The sequence below is a fragment of the Pseudophryne corroboree genome (assembly GCF_028390025.1).
Source record: "Pseudophryne corroboree isolate aPseCor3 chromosome 3 unlocalized genomic scaffold, aPseCor3.hap2 SUPER_3_unloc_40, whole genome shotgun sequence".
Lineage (NCBI taxonomy): Eukaryota > Metazoa > Chordata > Amphibia > Anura > Myobatrachidae > Pseudophryne > Pseudophryne corroboree.
The window spans coordinates 361387-386188 of record NW_026967531.1 but is presented as its reverse complement, the minus strand read 5'-3'; the positions used below and the strand labels follow the sequence as shown (position 1 = coordinate 386188).

General features: G+C 47.6%; 1 protein-coding gene across 2 annotated transcripts; it reads right to left on the bottom strand.

Annotated features, from left to right (window-relative positions):
- Nucleotides 1-485: 485 nt before the first annotated feature.
- Nucleotides 486-24361, bottom strand: LOC134984219 (zinc finger protein OZF-like). 2 transcript variants are annotated; one of them, XM_063949849.1, is made up of 6 exons: nucleotides 24311-24361; nucleotides 10613-10793; nucleotides 5999-6078; nucleotides 5783-5880; nucleotides 5338-5638; nucleotides 486-3407 (listed from the first exon to the last, which is right to left on the bottom strand). In XM_063949849.1, exons 3-6 carry the CDS (start codon nucleotides 6030-6032, stop codon nucleotides 2239-2241), a joined length of 1602 nt encoding a protein of 533 aa, XP_063805919.1. In that variant the 5' UTR covers nucleotides 6033-6078; nucleotides 10613-10793; nucleotides 24311-24361; the 3' UTR covers nucleotides 486-2238. The 2 variants fall into 2 exon arrangements, with proteins under 2 accessions (XP_063805919.1, XP_063805918.1); XM_063949848.1 differs by having other exon boundaries at nucleotides 487-3410.
- Nucleotides 24362-24802: the final 441 nt, after the last annotated feature.

Genomic DNA, 24802 nt, shown 5'->3' with positions numbered 1-24802 from the left:
GTGTTACATTTACACTCTATCACTACACCAAGGTTTACTGCATAATACACTGTTTTATGGTATAGTTATAAAGGTTTAACATTGTGAGCGTCTGCGCCGCTGGTGATCTCCTCGTGGTCCCGAGCGTCCGCTACGCTAATAGCGAACCATTACGTTAGTCGGCAGCCAATAGCGTGCCTGCCTGTGATCTCTTGGCCGTGAGCGAACGTGACGCTTGAGCGTCTCGACTATGGCTAAGTGATTGTTACGCAACGTGCGTACCCTTACGGTACTCCATACGTCAATAGCGTACAGTGTTCTTAGACCTCTTAAAGGGTTTTAAGTAAGATAAATATTTAGCTTTATCAGTTCCTTCACAGGTCCAGGATATTTAAACTTTGTAGTTAAAGGGCACTCAAACTTCTTAATTAATATATGAAAGTTTATTGTTTCCAAAAAAAGACACTTTTTAAAAAAAAATCCATATCAAATGGCAATGGTGAAGGAAAAATGCTTATATATCAATAAATATTCCAGCCAAAAAAGCAAATGTTTCTCTCCAATCCAAGAGATTTTCAACATCAATGCAGCACTTAGAAATATATGATTGAAAGTCAAACTTATACGTTAGTCGTCCTCGGTCATCTAGTGACCGTCAAAGACTCCGGCATCCCAGCACAGATCACCCTGTTGCCACTGCCATCCACACACACTTCTCTGGGAACATACCCTATATACCAAATGTACCAAGATGATTCAATTACCGTAATTCACACCTGCCTATTCCGGGGACAGTGTGTTGTCATCTTCCCCCTCCAGCTCCACATCCTCTGGTAGTTCAGTGTCAGACTGGAGCACCTGTGGGAGTGTACGTTTATGAGAGACCACCAGAGGGGGCTGAGTTGGCTGTCTGTGAGCAGCAGTCTTAATAATGAACTCTTCTACAGACTGTTTCAGGGTTTGTCTCTCCTGCTTTGCAGCAGGTGACTTTATATCTGTAATCATTGTTTTGAATGAGTCCAACCATGCAGGTTCCTGCAAAGCACTACCCTGTGAAGGTAGAGAACACTGGGTACAGAGCAGGGACCCCTGGGAAGAGGGTGTAAACTTGGTGTTGCAAGAAGGACACAAAGATTTTTTCTCGGACAAGCTTTCAGCAGAAAACACAGATATTTATATCACAGTGCAGTGACACACAATAGAGAACAGCACAGTAACCCAGACAACCCTGATTGGAGGAACACAGAGAGGACTGGGACCAGCACACAATACCTCAGCTCAGGGCAGGACTACACTGGGTATATTTTACACATGTTATGTGTCCAGCGGTGTAACCACTATATATGCGCTCCCCCCCTTTCTATCAGACCCTCTGGTACCAGTACAAAACGTGGTGCAGTGGCCTCTGTGGAGGAGCAGATTGAGCGTGCAGTCTGTAACCAGCAGCAGGAAATGGCACCTTTCCAGTCTCTGGACCCGCTCTCTGGGAAGCCCCGCCCCTTACATGGCATGCGGACCCTAGCAGATTATACTGACATAAATAGTAAAACCACCTTGTAATACATGTGTATATAAAGAGAGTAACCCTATGTTCAGTGTGCCAGTGTGGGGTCCACAGCAGGCACCGCAGCTCGAGGCCTGTGACTGCCGCACCCTTTTGACGCCATTTGCACCAGGGACCTGCTTACTGGGACCCCTGCGTATTACTCAATGCATCTACTTCGGCATGTTAGGGGTGGCGGCATGCTACTGGCGTGGGCTCACACCCGAGTGTCCTGTCAGCGGGGATATGAACCATTAACTCTTTATTAAGTTGGTTCGGTTCCCACCCTAAGTGTCACAATGCAGGCAGACTGGTGCCAACCAGCGCTGCCTGAAAATAATAAACTAACATAAATTTTGATGAAAACTCTCTGGAGCTCCAGAGAATGCACCCGGCTCCTTGGGCACATTTTTCTAAACTGAGTCTGCTTGAAGGGGCATAGAGGGGAGGAGCCAGCACACACTAATGGACTCGATATATACCCCATGGTACGAATACCACCCCAGTATCCACTAGGATGTTATTGAAAGACAGGTTACTTGCATAGCAGTGGTAGACCAGGGATGATATGATTGTTTCACCCAGTAGCAGCATGCATATTGCAAAAAGCAAAGGAGATAGGACAGGAACTTGAGAAACAATGCATGGCAATTGTGATGATGAGATTAAAAAGGTTCCTCACTTGTGTGATGTCTATTGTGTGAAACAAAGCTGACTTACTTCTCACACTCAGAACATGGAAATGGTTTCTCACATGTGTGAGTTCTTTGATGTCTAACAAGAGCTGATTTCCCTGTGAAACATTCTCCACACTCAGAACATGGAAATGGTTTCTCACCTGTGTGACTTCGATGATGTATAACAAGTTTTGATTTTCGGGTAAAACATTTCCCACACTCAGAGCATGGAAATGGTTTCTCACCTGTATGAGTTCTCTGATGTGTAAAAAGATTTGATTTCTGTATAAAACATTTCCCACACTCAGAGCATGGAAATGGCCTCTCACCTGTGTGACTTCTTTGATGTGCAACAAGATCTGATTTCTGTGCAAAACATTTCTGACACTCAGAACATAGAAATGGACTCTCACCTGTGTGAGTTCTTTGATGTCTAACAAGAGCTGATTTCCCTGTGAAACATTTTCCACACTCAGAACATGGAAATGGTTTCTCACCTGTGTGACTTCGATGATGTGTAACAAGTTCTGATTTTCGGGTAAAACATTTCCCACACTCAGAACATGGAATTAGTTTCTCACCTGTGTGAGTTCTCTGATGTGTAAAAAGATTTGATTTCTGTGCAAAACATTTCCCACACTCAGAACATGGAAATGGCCTCTCACCTGTGTGAGTTCTTTGATGTATAACAAGAGCTGATTTATGTGTAAAAAATTTTACACACTCAGAACATGGAAATGGCTTCTCACCTGTGTGAGTTTCCTGATGTGAAACTAGATGTGCTTTACTTAAAAAACATTTTCCACACTCAGAACATAGAAATGGTTTCTCACCTGTGTGCCTTCTCTGATGTGTAACAAGAACTGATTTGTATGTAAAACATTTCCCACACTCAGAACATGGAAATGGCCTTTTGCCTGCTTTATCTGTCTGATGGGTAATAAGCTTTGTTTTCTGTGTAAAACATATGGCATCTATAGAACAGGGAAACACTGTGTCTACTGTCAGAGCTGTTACCGATGTACCAATATCAGAGTGATCAGGAGAACATTTCCCTGGATCAGAAGGACCAGCTGATAGAGCTGGATGTATAATTGGGATAATGGGGTTATCTCCTGGAGAATCCTGTCTACTGTCATTATCTTTTATGTCACAATCCGGGGATAACATAAGATGTCCTTCTGAGATATTCCTGCTTGTGTGTCCATCTGCTGGAAATAAAATACATTATGCACATATGAATTTTCATGAAACAAAATAAATATTGTATAGGTTATGTTCAAAAATGGCAAAAAACTGTAAATGAGTAGAAAACACCCAGGATGTGTCAAAGTCGAAAAATATTGTAATGCATATACCATGTACTAACCCCATGCACATGCCCGCTGCGCGTGCACTCAGTCCGCCGTGCGTTCACATATCCGCAATTTGCGTAGGATCGCTCCTGCGATCATGCGCGTGGTATGGGTAATTACGGTGGAGTTTGTGAGCGCGTAGAGGGTTATTAGAACATTACATATTTAACCCAAATAGTGCATTTTGTACCCATAGTTCCCCTGCACCACATCAGTGAGTATCAACAGTTTAAACAGTTCCAGGACTAAGGGATTCGCCTTTGCATGATAGGAAGGGTCAGATAAAGGTTGGAAGGTGATGTCTAGTATCCAGCTGTAGGGTATTTTAAGGGTAACATTCCGATGTTGGTTAGAGAAAGATCGTATGTACCAGCGTATAGTTATGTGCAAAAGTAGAATATAGATATTAACTGTATTTAATGTATATTATGTATGCGGCGGGAATCCAGAGGATACCACCCACAAGAGCAGTTGGGGAAAGACATCGCCCACATTTTCAAATCAACCTATGACCTCTCCTGTGATGTAAAGACACATCTCTGTGTCCAATGGACAATGAGATTACAGTGACCATTGAATTGTGTATGTAAGTTGTGTATAAAAAGCACATTGTTGCCTGGCCGGTCAGAAGACTCTGAACGCTTTCTACCTGACAAGTGGAGGACCGGCCGGGTTGCGCTTGCGAACATTCTCACGTATGTACATTCTCTGTAGCCATTATTCTGTTGTAGATTTATCTTGTTAGCCTGTAGTGTATAATTTATACTGTTTTACCTTTTGAAATAATCCACTGTGGCCTTAGAACCCTGTGGTTTCACTACATATCGGTGTTGTGTCCTCACTTTCCTGCTAGGGTTTAAAGCGGATTTTACTGTATAAGGTTATAGAGTGTATTGATAAGGTGTATGCACTGCGGGTACTTTATACCGCCAGCGCTACTTAAGGTTTAAAGTATAAACATCATTACAGTGCTTCGCGGCACATGGTTTAGAGTGTAACATTACATTGCATTACTAATAAGGTTTAAAGGTTATCAATTGTGTGTGCGCGCGCTGTGCGAACTCTGTACAATCAGCAAATAGCAAATAGCGTACAAAGTGCGTATCGCGTGTATTCAGTATAACGGACATAGCGGCTCCACGGTAAAAGTGTATCTAGAAGTATAGCTTTATGGTTTAAGATGATATCAACATTATCAGATGTTACATTGTACATTATATAATTCTGTAACTGAAATTAACCAGTACTATAGTTCTGCCATTCCTTTTATGCTTAATTAAAAATACTAGGAAGCTTGGACTGAAGTATAATATGCACTCAAAGAGTGTGAGGAGACTGGTCAGATCTCTAGGCTGGTAAAATACAGTGACATGATGTGAGGAGGAGAGCAGGAGTATAATAGGGGCTGATGGCTCCTGCTGTATGAGATACACCAGAGAGTGTGGGGAGGAGACTGGTCAGATCTCTGGGCTGGTAACACACAGTGACATGATGTAAGGGGGGAGAGCAGGAGTATAATAGGGCTGATGGCTCCGGCTGTATGAGATACACCAGAGAGTGTGGGGAGCAGACTGGTCAGGTCTCTGGGCTGGTAACACAGAGGGACATGATGTAAGGAAGAGAGCAGGAGTATAATAGGGGCTGATGGCTCCTGACTCCACACTGGGAAAATACATATTCCTCCTTAGTTTGTACTGACAGAGGAGGGTGTAGAATTAGAGATTGCTGTAGTCACTCAGCAAGAATATGTGACTCTTATCTGTAATAAGTGTTTATTACTCACCTGTGCTGATATCTGTAGGGATTTCCTCCTCCTTACACTGTTGATCACCCCTCACATACGTCTCTTCTTCTCCCTCTGTATCTTCTGCCTTTATATCAGTCACATACGTCTCTTCTTCTCCCTCTATATCTTCTGCCTTTATATCATTCACATACGTCTCTTCTTCTCCCTCTATATCTTCTGCCTTCATATCAGTCACATACGTCTCTTCTTCTCCCTTTATATCTTCTGCCTTTATATCAGTCACATACGTCTCTTCTCCCTCTATATCTTCTGTTTTAATATCAGACAGATGTTCTACCTAAAAAGACAAACAAACACTATAATGACATTTGCACACAGTCAGATTAAACTGAGGTGAAACAGTATAATATCAAGACACACACAGCTCCTCTACAGATCATATAGTGCAGTAACTTTGGGTGAGACCCTAAATCCCACCTACCTGATCCTCCTGTGGGGTCCTGTGATTCTCCTCTGTACAATCCTGGGAATACAGAGGACGGGGACATCTCTCTGGGGTATCTCTGTTACTGGGCCCATCTGTAGGAGACACGCAGTGACTGAGTACAGTGTATATATGTGATTATCAGGTAATGTGTGTATATATGGGTCCCCATACCTGCTCTCCCCTGTACAATACATGACAGTCTTCTCTTACCCAGTGATGTGAGGGGCCGGTGATTCTCCATCATCACATCCTTGTACAGACCCCTGTGTTCCTCTATATACTCCCCCCTCCTGCATGGAGACATAGACAGTGACATCATGACACCTTATAGGAACCTGACACACACACAGTGATACAGTCATCACCCAGACACATCCCCTGGTGTTACTGTATAATGTCCCATTCCCTGTAGTCACCTCTCCAGTCATCACCCAGACACGTCCCCTGGTGTTACTGTATAATGCCCCATTCCCAGCAGTCACCTCTCCAGTCATCACCCACACAAGTTCCCTGGTGTTACTGTATAATGTCCCATTCCCAGCAGTCACCTCTCCAGTCATCACACAGACACATCCCCCGGTGTTACTGTATAATGCCCCATTCCCAGCAGTCAGCTCTCCAGTCATCACCCAGACACATCCCCCGGAGTTACTGTATAATGCCCCATTCCCAGCAGTCACCTCCCCAGTCATCACCCAGACACATCCCCTGGTGTTACTGTATAATGCCCCATTCCCAGCAGTCACCTCCCCAGTCATCACCCAGACACATCCCCTGGTGTTACTGTATATTGCCCCATTCCCAGCGGTCACCTCTCCGGTCATCACCCAGACATCCGCTGGTGTTACTGTATAATGTCCCATTCCCTGCAGTCACCTCTCCAGTCATCACCCAGACACATCTCCCGGTGTTACTGTATAATGCCCCATTCCCAGCAGTCACCTCCCCAGTCATCACCCAGACACATCTGCATGTTACTGTATAATTTCCCTTTCCCAGCAGTCACCTCTCCAGTCACCACCCAGACACGTCCCCCAGTATTACTGTACAATGCCTCATTCCCGGCAGTCACCTCCCCAGTCAGAACCCAGACACGTCCCCCGGTGTTACTGTATAATGTCCCATTCCCAGCAGTCACCTCTCCAGTCATCACCCAGACACATCCCCTGGTGTTACTGTATAATGTCCCATTCCCAGCAGTCACCTCTCCAGTCATCATCCAGACACATCCCCTGGTGTTACTGTATAATGCCCCATTCCCAGCAGTCACCTCCTCAGTCATCACCCAGACACATCCCCTGGTGTTACGGTATAATGCCTCATTCCCGGCAGTCACCTCCGCGTTCATCATCCAGACACGTCCACCGGTGTTACTGTATTATGCCTCATTCCCAGCAGTCACCTCTCCAGTCATCATCCAGACACGTCCCTCGGTGTTACTGTATAATGCCCCATTCCTGGCAGTCACCTCCGCAGTCATCATTCAGACACGTCTACCAGTATTACTGTATTATGCCCCATTCCCAGCAGTCACCTCTCCAATCATCACCCAGACACATCCCCCGGTGTTACTGTATAATGCCTCATTCCCAGCAGTCACCTCTCCAGTCATCATCCAGACACATCCCCTGGTGTTACTGTATATTGCCCCATTCCCAGCGGTCACCTCTCCAGTCATCACCCATACACATCCCCCGGTGTTACTGTATAATGCCCCATTCCCAGCAGTCTTTTTTCCAGTCATCACCCAGACACATCCCCTGGTGTTACTGTATAATGCCCCATTACCAGCAGTCACCTCCCCAGTCATCACCCAGACACATCCCCTGGTGTTACTGTATATTGCCCCATTCCCAGCGGTCACCTCTCCAGTCATCACCCAGACATCCGCTGGTGTTACTGTATAATGTCCCATTCCCAGCAGTCACCTCTTCAGTCATCACCCAGACACATCTCCCGGTGTTACTGTATAATGCCCCATTCCCAGCAGTCACCTCCCCAGTCATCACCCAGACACATCTGCATGTTACTGTATAATTTCCCTTTCCCAGCAGTCACCTCTCCAGTCACCACCCAGACACGTCCCCCGGTATTACTGTACAATGCCTCATTCCCGGCAGTCACCTCCCCAGTCAGAACCCAGACACGTCCCCCGGTGTTACTGTATAATGCCTCATTCCCAGCAGTCACCTCTCCAGTCATCATCCAGACACATCCCCTGGTGTTACTGTATATTGCCCCATTCCCAGCGGTCACCTCTCCAGTCATCACCCAGACACATCCCCCAGTGTTACTGTATAATGCCCCATTCCCAGCAGTCACCTCCCCAGTCATCACCCAGACACATCTGCATGTTACTGTATAATTTCCCTTTCCCAGCAGTCACCTCTCCAGCCATCACTCAGACACATCCCCTGGTGTTACTGTATAATGTCCCATTCCCAGCAGTCACCTCTCCAGTCATCATCCAGACACATCCCCTGGTGTTACTGTATAATGCCCCATTCCCAGCAGTCACCTCCTCAGTCATCACCCAGACACATCCCCTGGTGTTACGGTATAATGCCTCATTCCCGGCAGTCATCTCCGCGTTCATCATCCAGACACGTCCACCGGTGTTACTGTATAATGCCTCATTCCCAGCAGTCACCTCTCCAGTCATCATCCAGACACGTCCCTCGGTGTTACTGTATAATGCCCCATTCCTGGCAGTCACCTCCGCAGTCATCATCCAGACACGTCTACCAGTATTACTGTATTATGCCCCATTCCCAGCAGTCACCTCTCCAATCATCACCCAGACACATCCCCCGGTGTTACTGTATAATGCCTCATTCCCAGCAGTCACCTCTCCAGTCATCATCCAGACACATCCCCTGGTGTTACTGTATATTGCCCCATTCCCAGCGGTCACCTCTCCAGTCATCACCCATACACATCCCCCGGTGTTACTGTATAATGCCCCATTCCCAGCAGTCTTTTTTCCAGTCATCACCCAGACACATCCCCTGGTGTTACTGTATAATGCCCCATTCCCAGCAGTCACCTCCCCAGTCATCACCCAGACAAGTCCGCTAGTGTTACTGTATAATGCCCCAGTCCCAGCAATCACACTTCCAGTCATCACCCAGACACGTTCCCGAGTGTTACTGTATAATGCCCCATTCCCAGCAGTCACCTCTCAAGTCATCACCCAGACACATTCACTGGTGTTACTGTATAATGTCCGATTCCCGGCGGTCACATCTTCAGTCATCACCCAGACACATCTCCCGGTGTTACTGTATAATGCCCCATTCCCAGCAGTCACCTCCCCAGTCATCACCCAGACACATCTGCATGTTACTGTATAATTTCCCTTTCCCAGCAGTCACCTCTCCAGTCACCACCCAGACACGTCCCCCGGTATTACTGTACAATGCCTCATTCCCGGCAGTCACCTCCCCAGTCAGAACCCAGACACGTCCCCCGGTGTTACTGTATAATGCCTCATTCCCAGCAGTCACCTCTCCAGTCATCATCCAGACACATCCCCTGGTGTTACTGTATATTGCCCCATTCCCAGCGGTCACCTCTCCAGTCATCACCCAGACACATCCCCCAGTGTTACTGTATAATGCCCCATTCCCAGCAGTCACCTCCCCAGTCATCACCCAGACACATCTGCATGTTACTGTATAATTTCCCTTTCCCAGCAGTCACCTCTCCAGCCATCACTCAGACACATCCCCTGGTGTTACTGTATAATGTCCCATTCCCAGCAGTCACCTCTCCAGTCATCATCCAGACACATCCCCTGGTGTTACTGTATAATGCCCCATTCCCAGCAGTCACCTCCTCAGTCATCACCCAGACACATCCCCTGGTGTTACGGTATAATGCCTCATTCCCGGCAGTCATCTCCGCGTTCATCATCCAGACACGTCCACCGGTGTTACTGTATAATGCCTCATTCCCAGCAGTCACCTCTCCAGTCATCATCCAGACACGTCCCTCGGTGTTACTGTATAATGCCCCATTCCTGGCAGTCACCTCCGCAGTCATCATCCAGACACGTCTACCAGTATTACTGTATTATGCCCCATTCCCAGCAGTCACCTCTCCAATCATCACCCAGACACATCCCCCGGTGTTACTGTATAATGCCTCATTCCCAGCAGTCACCTCTCCAGTCATCATCCAGACACATCCCCTGGTGTTACTGTATATTGCCCCATTCCCAGCGGTCACCTCTCCAGTCATCACCCATACACATCCCCCGGTGTTACTGTATAATGCCCCATTCCCAGCAGTCTTTTTTCCAGTCATCACCCAGACACATCCCCTGGTGTTACTGTATAATGCCCCATTCCCAGCAGTCACCTCCCCAGTCATCACCCAGACAAGTCCGCTAGTGTTACTGTATAATGCCCCAGTCCCAGCAATCACACTTCCAGTCATCACCCAGACACGTTCCCGAGTGTTACTGTATAATGCCCCATTCCCAGCAGTCACCTCTCAAGTCATCACCCAGACACATTCACTGGTGTTACTGTATAATGTCCCATTCCCGGCGGTCACATCTTCAGTCATCACCGAGACACGTCCACTGGTGTTACTGTATAATGCCCCATTCCCAGCAGTCACCTCTCCAGTCATCAACCGGATATGTCCTCTGGTTTTACTGTATAATGTCCCATTCCCAGCAGTCCCTTCTCCAGTTATCACCAAGACACATCCCCTGGTGTTACTGTATAATGTCCCATTCCCAGCAGTCACCTCTCCAGTCATCACTCAGGCACGTCCCCTGGTGTTATTGTATAATGCCCTATTTCCAGCAGTCACCTCTCCAGTCAGCAGCTGAATGATCTTGTTGGTGAGTTTCAGGAACTTCTGGTCACTGTTTCAGTGAGTGAGGTGGAGGCACCGTGATGGGGCTCTGGGTAATGCTTAGTCCGCCTGACACACAAAGATGGCTGCTGGGTGTCTCATGCTCACCGGATGTCTTCCAAACTACTGTGTAATCCTGCGAAATGGGGGAGACATCACTATCACTGTAAATACTCCCAGATCCCCTCATCTCCTCAATTATGTCCCCGTATTATTACTAGACATATAAGTAATGTCACTGTGACATTCCCAGATCTCCTAACCTCCCCAGTCATGTCCCTGTATTATTACTATAGATACAAGTGATGTCACAGTGTTGTTCCCAGATCCCTTTACCTCCCCAGTCATACCCATGTATTATAACTATAGATTTAAGTGATGTAACTGTGATGCTTCCAGATCCACTCACCTTACCAGTCATGTCCCTGTATTATTACTACAGATATGTGATGTTACTGTGACACTCTCAGACCCCCTCACCTCCCCAGTCATGTACCTGTATTATTACTACAGATATAAGTGATGTCACTGTGACGCTCCCAGATCCCCTCACCTCTTCAGTCATGTCCCTGTATTATTACTATAGATTTAAGTGACGTCACAGTGACATTCCCAGATCCCCTCACCTCCCCAGTCACGTCTCTGTATTATTACTATAGATATAAGTAAAGTCATTGTGACATTCCCAGATCCCCTCACCTCTCCAGTCATGTGCCTGTATTATTACTATATATATATAAGTGATGTCACTGTGTTGCTCCCAGATACCCTCACCTCCCCAGTCATGTCCCTGTATTATTACTATAGATATAAGTGTTGTCACTGTGATGCTCCCAGATCCCCTCACCTCCCCAGTCATGTCCCTTTATTACAATAGATATAAGTGATGTCGCAGTGATGCTCCCAGGAGTCTGATATACATTTGATTCACACTGCTGCAATTATCATCTGTTACTCATGCCAGGGATATTATGGTCTCTGCTTTAATATAACCTGGAATTTGAGCAATATTTTCAATTCCCACAACTACATATAATAAAATTAATAATAATAGTTATAATATTAACAATAACGACACAGTATAAAAATAATAACAGATGTCTTTAAATCAGGACACCTCAGACCATTCCTCCTGTATTGTAGGACATCACCAACACTCCCAATGTATAATAATAATACCAGGACACCACAAGCCGCTGTCCCTGTACAATAATAACCATACACAAAAACCTGCTCCCTCTGTATAACACTAATAACAACAGGACAACCCATTCTGCTCTCCCTTTATAGTAATAATAAAATTACACCACAGGCTGCTCCCTCAGCAAAAAAATAATAATAATAGGACACAACGTGCTGCTCCCTTCTGTATAATAACAACAACAACAACAACAACAACAACAGGACATCACAGGCTGCTTCCCCCCTGTATAATAATAACAACAACAACAACAACAACAACAACAGGACACCACAGCCTGCTTCCCCTGTATAATAATAACAACAGGACCCCATAGGCTCCTCCCTCTGTATAATAACAATAATAATAATAACAACAACAACAGGACCCCATAGGCTGATCCCCCTGTATAGTAATATTAACAGGTTACCACAGGCTGCTCCCCCTGTATAATAATAAATAATAATAATAATAATAATAATAATAACATACACCACAGGCTGCTCCCCCTGTATAATAATAATAACAGGACATCACAGGCTGCTCCCCCTGTATAATAATAATAATAAATAAGATTTTACTTACCGATAAATCTATTTCTCGTAGTCCGTAGTGGATGCTGGGACTCCGTAAGGACCAGGGGGATAGCGGTTCCGCAGGAGACAGGGCACAAGAATAAAAGCTTTAGGATCAGGTGGTGTGCACTGGCTCCTCCCCCTATGACCCTCCTCCAAGCCTCAGTTAGGATACTGTGCCCGGACGAGCGTACATAATAAGGAAGGATATTGAATCCCGGGTAAGACTCATACCAGCCACACCAATCACACCGTACAACTTGTGATCTGAACCCAGTTAACAGCATGATAAAACGAAGGAGCCTCTGAAAAGATGGCTCACAACAATAATAACCCGAATTTTTGTAACAATAACTATATACAAGTATTGCAGACAATCCGCACTAGGGATGGGCGCCCAGCATCCACTACAGACTACGAGAAATAGATTTATCGGTAAGTAAAATCTTATTTTCTCTGACGTCCTAGTGGATGCTGGGACTCCGTAAGGACCATGGGGATTATACCAAAGCTCCCAAACGGGCGGGAGAGTGCGGATGACTCTGCAGCACCGAATGAGAGAACTCCAGGTCCTCATCAGCCAGGGTATCAAATTTATAGAATTTAGCAAACGTGTTTGCCCCTGACCAAGTAGCTGCTCGGCAAAGTTGAAAAGCCGAGACCCCTCGGGCAGCCGCCCAAGATGAACCCACTTTCCTTGTGGAATGGGCTTTTACCGATTTTGGCTGTGGCAGGCCTGCCACAGAATGAGCAAGTTGAATTGTACTACAAATCCAACGAGCAATCGTCTGCTTAGAAGCAGGAGCACCCAGTTTGTTGGGTGCATACAGGATAAACAGCGAGTCAGATTTCCTGACTCCAGCCGTCCTGGAAACATATATTTTCAGGGCCCTGACCACGTCAAGCAACTTGGAGTCCTCCAAGTCCCTAGTAGCCGCAGGTACCACAATAGGTAGGTTCATGTGAAAAGCAGAAAACACCTTAGGTAGAAATTGAGGACGAGTCCTCAATTCTGCCCTGTCAGAATGAAATATTAAGTAAGGGCTTTTATACGATAAAGCCGCCAATTCTGACACACGCCTAGCTGAAGCCAGGGCTAACAGCATCGTCACCTTCCATGTGAGATATTTTAAGTCCACAGTGGTGAGTGGTTCGAACCAATGTGACTTTAGGAACCTCAACACAACATTGAGATCCCAAGGTGCCACTGGAGGCACAAAAGGAGGCTGTATATGCAGTACCCCTTTTACAAATGTCTGAACTTCAGGTACTGAAGCCAGTTCTTTTTGGAAGAAAATCGACAGGGCCGAAATTTGAACCTTAATGGACCCTAATTTTAGGCCCATAGACAGTCCTGTTTGCAGGAAATGGAGGAAACGACCCAGTTGAAATTCCTCTGTAGGGGCCTTCCTGGCCTCACACCACGCAACATATTTTCGCCAAATGCGGTGATAATGTTTTGCGGTTACATCCTTCCTGGCCTTGACCAGGGTAGGGATGACTTCATCTGGAATGCCTTTTTCCTTCAGGATCCGGCGTTCAACCGCCATGCCGTCAAACGCAGCCGCGGTAAGTCTTGGAACAGACAGGGACCTTGCTGGAGCAAGTCCCTTCTTAGAGGTAGAGGCCACGGGTCCTCCGTGATCATCTCTTGAAGTTCCGGGTACCGAGTCCTCCTTGGCCAATCCGGAGCCACGAGTATAGTTCTTACTCCTCTCCTTCTTATGATTCTCAGTACTTTTGGTATGAGAGGCAGAGGAGGGAACACATACACTGACTGGTACACCCACGGTGTTACCAGAGCGTCCACCGCTATTGCCTGAGGGTCCCTTGACCTGGCGCAATACCTGTCTAGTTTTTTTGTTTAGACGGGACGCCATCATTTACGTGGGCGACTGACGTGATGTTGTCCGATTGGATCAACACCGCCTGACCCTGAAGCAGGGGTTTCGCTTGACTTAGGGCATTGTAAATGGCCCTTAGTTCCAGAATGTTTATATGAAGAGATGTTTCCATGCTTGACCACAAGCCCTGGAAATTTCTTCCCTGTGTGACTGCTCCCCAGCCTCTCAGGCTTGCATCCGTGGTCACCAGGATCCAATCCTGAATGCCAAATCTGCGGCCCTCTAGTAGATGAGCACTCTGCAGCCACCACAGAAGAGACACCCTTGTCCTTGGTGACAGGGTTATCCGCTGATGCATCTGAAGATGCGATCCGGACCATTTGTCCAGTAGATCCCACTGAAATGTTCTTGCATGGAATCTTCCGAATGGAATCGCTTCGTAAGAAGCCACCATTTTTCCCAGGACCCTCGTGCACTGATGCACTGACACCTGGGCAGGTTTTAGGAGGTTCCTGACTAGCTCGGATAACTCCCTGGCCTTCTCCTCCGGGAGAAACACCTTCTTCTGGACTGTGTCCAGAATCATTCCTAGGAACAGAAGACGCGTCGTTGGAATCAGCTGCGATTTTGGAATATTTAGGATCCACCCGTGCTGACGTAACACTACCTGAGATAGTGCTACTGCGACTTCTAACTGTTCCCTGGACCTTGCCCTTATCAGGAGATCGTCCAAGTAAGGGATAATTAAGATGCCTTTTCTTCGAAGAAGAATCATCATTTCGGCCATTACCTTGGTAAAGACCCGAGGTGCCGTGGACAACCCAAACGGCAGCGTCTGAAACTGATAATGACAGTTTTGTACTACAAACCTGAGATACCCTTGGTGAGAAGGGTAGATTGGGACGTGGAGATAAGCATCCTTGATGTCCAGAGACACCATATAGTCCCCTTCTTCCAGGTTCGCTATCACCGCTCTGAGTGACTCCATCTTGAATTTGAACCTTTTTATGTAAGTGTTCAAGGATTTCAGATTTAAAATTGGTCTCACCGAGCCGTCCGGCTTCGGTACCACAAACAGCGTGGAATAATACCCCTTTCCCTGTTGTAAGAGGGGTACCTTGATTATCACCTGCTGGGAATACAGCTTGTGAATGGCTTCCAAAACTGCCTCCCTGTCTGAGGGAGACTTTGGTAGAGCAGACTTCAGGAACCGGCGAGGGGGAGACGCCTCGAATTCCAGTTTGTACCCCTGCGACACTACCTGTAGAATCCAGGGGTCCACTTGCGAGTGAGCCCACTGCGCGTTGAAATTCTTGAGACGGGCCCCCACCATGTCTGAGTCTGCTTGTAAAGCCCCAGCGTCATGCTGAAGACTTGGCAGAAGCAGGGGAGGGCTTCTGCTCCTGGGAAGCGGCTGCATGGTGCAGTCTTTTTCCCCTTCCTCTGCCGCGGGGCAGAAAAGAGTGGCCTTTTGCTCGCTTGTATTTATGGGAACAAAAGGACTGGGTTTGGAAAGACGGTGTCTTTTTCTGCTGATGTGAAGTGACCTGGGGTAAAAAGGTGGACTTTCCAGCCGTTGCCGCGGCCACCAGGTCCGATAGACCAGCCCCAAATAACTCCTCCCCTCTATACGGCAATACTTCCATATGTCGTTTGGAATCCGCATCCCCTGACCACTGTCGCGTCCATAACGCTCTTCTGGCAGAAATGGACATAGCACTTACTCTTGATGCCAGGGTGCAAATATCCCTCTGTGCATCACGCATATATAGTAATGCATCCTTCAAATGCTCTATAGTTAACAATATATTGTCCCTATCCAGGGTATCAATATTTTCAGTCAGGGAATCCGACCACGCTACTCCAGCACTGCACATCCAGGCTGAAGCGATTGCTGGTCGCAGTATAACACCAGTATGTGTGTATATACTTTTTAGGATATTTTCCAGCCTTCTATCAGCTGGTTCTTTGAGGGTGGCCGTATCAGGAGACGGTAACGCTACTTGTTTAGATAAACGTGTGATCGCCTTATCTACCCTAGGGGGTGTTTCCCAACGCGTCATAACCTCAGGCGGGAAAGGATATAGTGCCAATAATTTATTGGAAATTAGCAGTTTTTTGTCGGGGGAAACCCACGCTTTATCACACACCTCATTCGATTCATCTGACTCAGGAAAACCTATTGGTAGTTTTTTCACACCCCACATAATACCCTTCTTAGTGGTACTTGTAGTGTCAGAAATGTTCAATGCCTCTTTCATTGCCGTGATCATGTAACGTGTGGCCCTACTGGACATTACGTTTGACTCATCACCGTCGACACTAGACTCAGTATCTGTGTCTGGGTCTGTGTCGACCCACTGAGGTAACGGGCGTTTTAGGGCCCCTGACGGTGTCTGAGACGCCTGGACAGGCACTAATTGATTTGCCGGCTGTCTCAGTTTTTTGTAAAGTGCTGACATTATCACTTAACTGTTTAAATACGATCATCCAGTCAGGTGTCGACTCCCTAGGGGGTGACATCACTAACGCAGGCAATTGCTCCGCCTCCACATCATTTTCCTCCTCATACATGTCGACACCCACGTACCGACACACAGCACACACACCGGGAATGCTCTGATAGAGGACAGGACCCCACGAGCCCTTTGGAGAGACAGAGGGAGAGTCTGCCAGCACACACCCAGCGCTATATATATATATACAGGGATAACCTTATATAAGTGTTATTCCCTTATAGCTGCTGATTATTGTTATTTGCTGCCAAAAATGCCCCCCCTTCTCTTTTTTACCTTGATTCTGAAGCAGGACTGCAGGGGAGAGTCAGGGAGCCCGTCCTTCCAGCGGAGCTGTGAGGGAAAATGGCGCTTGTGTGCTGAGGAGATAGGCTCCGCCCCTTCACGACGTCCTTATCTCCCGCTTTTTTGTGTAAAAATGGCAGGGGTTAAAATACATCCATATAGCCCAGGAGCTATATGTGATGTATTCTTTTGCCACCTAAGGTAATATCTCTTATATTGCGTCTCAGGGCGCTCCCCCCCAAGCGCCCTGCACCCTCAGTGACCGGAGTGTGAAGTGTGCTGAGAGCAATGGCGCACAGCTGCGGTGCTGTGCGCTACCTTAGTCTGAAGACAGGATCGTCTTCTGCCGCCGATTTCACCGGACCTCTTCGTCTCTTCTGGCTCTGTAAGGGGGACGGCGGCGCGGCTCCGGTGACCCATCCAGGCTGTACCTGTGATCGTCCCTCTGGAGCTAATGTCCAGTAGCCTAAGAAGCCCAATCCACTCTGCACGCAGGTGAGTTCGCTTCTTCTCCCCTTAGTCCCACGATGCAGTGAGCCTGTTGCCAGCAGGACTCACTGAAAATAAGAAAACCTAAATTTAAACTTTTATTCTAAGCAGCTCTTTAGGAGAGCCACCTAGCCTGCACCCTTCTCGGCCGGGCACAAAAATCTAACTGAGGCTTGGAGGAGGGTCATAGGGGGAGGAGCCAGTGCACACCACCTGATCCTAAAGCTTTTATTCTTGTGCCCTGTCTCCTGCGGAGCCGCTATCCCCCTGGTCCTTACGGAGTCCCAGCATCCACTAGGACGTCAGAGAAATAATAATAGTAATAACAGGTTACCACCGGCTGCTCCCCCTGTATAATAATAATAATAATAATAATAATAGTAATAACAGGACACCCCAGGCTACTCCCTCTGTATAATAATAATAATAACAACAACAACAACAACAGGACACCACACCACAGGCTGCTACCCCTGTATAGTAATATTAATAGGTTACCACAGGCTGCTCTCCCTGTATAATAATAATAATAATAATAACCTTGATGGGATCACAAAGGACAAACAGAGCGTCCGACTTCCTGTGACGAGAAGTTCTCTTCACATATATTTTCAAAGCCCTCCCACTGGCATCACAATAGGTTGGTTGATATGAAAAGCTGTAAAAATCAAGTAGGGACTCTTGCATGACAATGCACCCAATTCTGACACACGTCTAGCAGATGCCAATGCCAACAGTGTGACCGCCTTCCAAGTAAGAAACTTAATGTCCATCTCCTGTAAAGGCTCAAACCAATCCGATTGCAGGTACTGCAGCACCACATTAAGATTCCAAGATGCCGTAGGAGGCACAAAGGGTGGTTGGATGTGCAGAACCCCTTTCAAGAAAGTCTGAACCTCAGCGAGAGCAGTCAATTGTTTCTGGAAGAAAACGGACAAGGCTAAAATCTGGACCTTTATGGAGCCCAAGCGTAGGCCCACATCCACACCTGCTTGCAGAAAGAGGAGAAACCGTCCCAGTTGAAACTCCACCGTAGGAAACTTCTTGGATTCACACCAAGACACATACTTTTTCCAAATCCGATGGTAATGTTTAGATGTTACTCCCTTCCTAGTCTGTATCAGGGTAGGAATGACCTTGTTCGGAATGCCTTTCCGAGCTAAGATCTGTTGTTCAACCTCCATGCCGTCAAACGTAGCCCCGGTAAGTCTTGAAAGGTGAACGGCCCCTGTTGCAGAAGGTCCTTTCGAAGAGGAAGAGGCCTTGGATCATCCAGTAGTAATTCCAGTAGATCCGCGTACCAAGCCCTTCTTGGCCAGTCCGGAGCAATGAGGATCGCCAGAACTCTTGTTCTTTTTTATTAGTTTGAGAATCCTTGGGATGAGTGAAAGTGGAGGGAACACCTACACTGACTGGAATGACCACGGAGTTACCAGTGCGTCCACCGACACTGCTTGTGGGCCTCTCGACCTCCGAAGCTTCTTGTTGAGGCGAGAGGTCATCATGTCTATCTGAGGTACACCCCATCGGCTTGTCACCTCTGTGAACACCTCCGGGTGGAGGCCCCATTCTCCTGGATGGAGATTGTGTCTGCTGAGGAAGTACGCTTCCCAGTTGTCTACTCCTGGAATGAAGATTGCTGACAGTGCCACTTTTCTGCCCAGAGGAGGATTCTTGTTACCTCTGACATTGCTGCTCTGCTCTTCGTTCCACCCTGTCGGTTTATGTAGGACACTGCCGTTACATTGTCAGACTGAACCTGAATGGCCTGATCTTGCAGTAGATGTGCCACATGTAGAAGGCCGTTGTATATGGCCCTTAGTTCCAGAATGTTTATCAGAAGGATGGATTACAGACTTGACCACTTTCCTTGTAAGTTTTCCCCTTGGGTGACTGCTCCCCAACCTCTGAGACTTGCATCCGTGGTTAGAAGGATCCAATTCTGAATTCCGAACCTGCAGCCCTCGAGTAGGTGAGAAGTTTGCAGCCACCAGAGGAGTGAAATTCTGGCTTTTAGCGACAGGCGTATCAGCTGGTGCATGTGAAGATGTGATCCCAACCATGTGTCCAGGAGATCCAGCTGGAAGGACTGCGCATGGAATCTTCCGTACTGTAAAGCCTAGTAGGCGGCTACCATCTTCCCCAGAAGGCGAATGCACTGATGAACCGATACCCGGTCTGGCTTCAGGACATCCCATACCATTGATTGGATCACCAGCGCTTTTTCCACCAGTAGAAACACCCTCTGCACTTCCGTGTCAAGTATCATCCCCAGGAAGGGCAGTCTCCTTGTCGGCTCCAAATGTGACTTTGGAAGGTTCAGGATCCACCCATGATCCTGGAGTAGTCGAGTTGAGAGAGCAATACTCCGTAACATCCTCTTCCTGGAAGATGCTTTTATCAGCAGATCGTCCAGATATGGAATTATGTTCACTCCCTGCTTGCGGAGGAGTAGCATCATCTCTGCCATGACCTTGGTGAACACCCTCGGTTCTGTGGAGAGGCAAATGGCAATGCCTGGAACTGATAGTGACAGTCCAGCACCACAAATCTTAGATAAGCCTGGTGAGGTGGCCAGATCGGAATGTGAAGGTATGCATCCTTGATATCATGGGATGCCAGGAATTCCCCCTCCTCCAGACCTGAGATCACCGCTCTCAGAGACTCCATCTTGAATTTGAATTCCCTCAAGTAGGGGTTTAATGACTTTAGGTTTAATATCGGCCTTACCAAACCATCTGGTTTAGTTACCATAAACAGGTTTGAGTAATAACCCTTGTGTTGTAGGTGAAGTGGCACTGGATTAATGACATTTGTTTGAACCAATTCTTGAATGGCTTCCTGTAAGATAGCACTTTCTATCAGCGAAGCTGGTAAGCCTGATTTGAAGAATCTGTGAGGTGGGAACACTTGAATCTCCAGTCTGTACCCCCGGGCAAGAATATCCTTTACCCATGGGTCTAGGCATGATGACGTCTAGATGTGACTGAAATCCTTTAGTCTTGCTCCCACCTGTACTATCTCCAGGCTGGGAGGTCCACCATCATGCTGAAGACTTTGAGGAAGCAGAAACTGGTTTCTGTTCCTTAGAACCTGTTGTTGCAGGTTTTTGGATTTTCCCCCACCTCCTATAAAGACAGTGGAAAGGGGTTTGGAATTTTTAACTTTTGCGGTCCATAAGGACTGCAGTGAAGACGTAGGATAAGATTTCCTAGCCGGTGGTGCTGCTGAGGGAAGAAAGGTTAACTTGCTTGCAGTTGCCGTGGAGATCCACGCATCCAATGTGTCCCCAAACAGAGCCAGACCTGTGAAGGGTAGGTTCTCCACACTTTTATTGGATTCTGCATCTGCAGACCATTGGCATAGCCAGAGCCCTATGCGTGCCGAGACTGCCATGGAAGTAGCCCTTGTGTTCAGCATGCCAAGGTCCTTCATGGCCTCCACCATGAAACCTGCAGAATCCTGTATGTGACGCAAAAACAAGTCAATGTCACTCCTATCCATAGTGTCTAAGTCCTCTAGTATGGTGCCTGACCACTTTACTATGGCTTTAGAAATCCACGCACAAGTAATAGTGGGCCTTAAAGCCACGCCTGTAGCAGTGTATATTGATTTGAGCGTAGTCTCAATCTTGCGATCAGCCTGCTCTTTTAAAGCGGTTGAACCAGAGACAGGTAAAACCACCTTTTTAGACAGCCTAGATACAGAAGCGTCTACTATAGGTGGGTTTTCCCACTTCTTCCTATCCTCTTCAGGGGAAGGGAAAGCAATGAGAACCCTTTTGGGGATCTGGAATTTTTTCTCTGTTTTTTTCCCAGGATTTTTCAAACAAAGAAGTTAACTCCTTAGAAGCCAGGAAGGTAAGCGAGGATTTCTTACTTTCTGTAAAATAAGATTCCTCTACCTGCTCAGGAACCTTCTCAGTAATATGTAAAATGTCCGTAATGGCTTCAATCATTAGCTGCACCCCTTTAGCAATGGATGCATCCCCCCCTGCATATCCCCATCACCGTCCCCTGTATCAGAGTCGGTATCAGTGTCAGCTTGCATTATCTGGGCAAGTGTACGTTTTTGTGGGTATGTAGGTGGGGTTTTAGATGAAGATGAAGTAGTGAGAGCTGAATACTTCAAACCCACTACAGATTGTCTCAAAACCTGCGTCTCTTTCTCAGTATGTGACATCCTTGTTGAAATCTGGGATATCATTCCCCTTAAAGAATCCACCCATGGGGGTTTGGAGTCAGAAGGGTGAGACAGCACATTGCAGTCCTGAGTACATGGAATAGACTCCTCAGGAGAAGATACACACTCTGCAGCACAGGACACAGAGTCCTTAGACATGGTAATGTGGATACACACACACACACACACACACACACACACACACACACGTCAGACACAGTTTCCCCCAGAGTACCTTCAGAAAGACACAGAGAATAAGGAGCCAGCCACACAGCGCCCCGGTAGGCAGTTATTATACACTCCCCCCCCCCCCCCCCCCCGGTACCGCAGAGGTATGCTGGAGTTATGTGGAGGGCAGCGCTCCCTGTCAGCGTCTCTTACTATGATCTGCAGGGAGAAAATGGCGCTGGTGAGTCCTCTGAAAAGCCCCGCCCCCTGTGTAATGGCGCGTCTTCCCTCACTAATTGTTTATACTGGCCTGAGGATTTTAGTGATAACAGGAGGATTAGCCCCTGTTAGCTGCGTGACCAGTGTAGGGTATCCGGTGCTGGCTCAGGACGCTCCTCAAAGTCCCTACACTGTGTGTTGCTGAGCCTTCCTGGAGCGCAGCCTGTCAGAGCTGCACTCCCACCCTTGTGCTGCCATACCCGCTGGTGACCCGCTAACCGGGCCGCCGGCGCTATAATCACCACTCTTCTTTCTTCTGGCTTTGTTAGGGGGTGGCGGCCGTGCTCCAGGAGTGAGCGGTCGCCTCATGGGCTTGCGATCAGCACCCTCAGGAGCTCAGTGTCCTGTCAGCGGAGTAGAGAACCATTAACTTCTAGAGTTGGTTCCTACTCCCCCCCCCATAGCCCCACGAAGTCCTAACTAACTATGACAGCACAGGATGCTCCCCCTGTATACTATGACAACACAGGATGCTACCCCTGTATACTATGACAACACAGGTCGCTCCCCCTGTATATTATGACAACACAGGGTGCTCCCCCTGTATATTATGACAACACAGGATGCTACCCCTGTATATTATGACAACACAGGGTGCTCCCCCTGTATATTATGACAACCAAGGATGCTCCCCCTGTATATTATGACAACACAGGCCGCTCTCCCTGTATACTATGACAGTACAGGATGCTACCGCTGTATATTATGACAACACAGGCCACTCCCCCTGTATACTATGACAGCACAGGATGCTCCTCCTTTATATTATGACAGCACAGGATGCTACCCCTGTGTATTATGATAACACAGGCCGCTCTCCCTGTAAATTAGGACAACACAGGCCACTCCCCCTGTATGTTACGACAACACAGGCCACTCCCACTGTGTATTATGACAGCACAGGATGCTACCCCTGTATATTATGACAACACAGGCCGCTCCCCCTGTATACTATGACAACACAGGCCGCTCCCCCTGTATACTATGACAACACAGGCCGCTCCCCCTGTATTCTATGACAGCACAGGCTGATCCCTCTGTATACTATGACAGCACAGGATGTTACCCCTTTATATTAAGAGAACACAGGTCGCTCCCTCTGTATACTATGACAGCACAGGATGCTACCCCTGTATATTATGACAACACAGGCCGCTCCCCCTGTATACTATGACAACACAGGCCGCTCCCCCTGTATTCTATGACAGCACAGGCTGATCCCTCTGTATACTATGACAGCACAGGATGTTACCCCTTTATATTAAGAGAACACAGGTCGCTCCCTCTGTATACTATGACAGCACAGGATGCTACCACTGTATATTATGACAACACAGGCCATGCCTATTATGACAACACAGGCTGCTCTACCTGTATACTAAGACAACACAGGAAGCTACCACTGTATATTATGACAACACAGGAAGCTACCACTGTATATTATGACAACACAGGAAGCTACCCCTGTATATTATGACAACACAGGTCGCTCTCCCAGTATATTATGACAACACAGGCCACTCTTTCTGTATAGAAAGACAATACATGCAGCTCACCCTATATAATAATAGTAACAAGGCACCACAGGCCCCTCCCCCTGTAGAGTAGGACAACACATGCCGCTCCCCTGTATAGTACAATGCCACAGGACACAACAGCTGTAATGTCCTGTGTATAGAATTACGGTAACAGCGGGGTCTGCGCCGCTTGTATTACGGTAATGGCGGGGTCTGCACCACATGTATTACGGTAACGGCGAGGTCTGCGCCACCTGTATTACGGTAATGGCGGGGTCTGCGCCACCTGTATTACGGTAACGGCGGGCTCTGCGTCACCTGTATTATGGTAACGGCGGGGTGTGCGCCACCTGTATTACGGTAACGGCGGGGTGTGCGCCACCTGTATTACGGTATCGGCGGGGTCTGCTCCACCTGTATTACGGTAACTGCGGAGTCTGCGCCACCTGTATTACAGTAATAGGACACTAGAGTGTCAGCCACCTGCACAGGGATAATGCAGCACCAGAGGCTGCTCCAGCTGCACTATAACAAGGCACCAGAGGCTGCTCCCCCTGTAGTACAGAACCTGACACCAGAGCTGCTCAGCCTATAGAATAATAATAATAATATCATTACCTGCTGCCAGACACAGCAATGGCTGCTCTCTGCTCCTGCTGCCTTGTGGGAATGATAGAAGGAAGGCGGAGCTCAGACCAGGGGAAAATGGCCGCCGCTCCTGACGTCACTACACGGCCAGGGAACCTATTGCTGCTGCCGGACTGGTCTACAAGAAAATGGCCGCCGGCCTCCTGCACTGAGCACATGTATTGTATTAGTCATTACAGGTGAGGGGTGGAGGAGGGGAGGGGCCAGTAACCAGGAAGCAGCCTGTGCCAATCATACCTTACTTCCGGCCTGTGCGGTCCACCTTTCTCTTGCTTCCGGCCTGCGTGTTCCACCTTGCTTCCGGCCTGTGCGTTCCACCTTACTTCCGGTCACTGCATTCCATGCCACACAAAGGAAGCCTCAGTATCCGTAGAGATCAGGTAATGGCGTCTTAATATACAGGGGGAGCAGCCTGTAGTGTCCTGTTATTATTATTATATTGGAGTATCAGCCTGTGGTGTC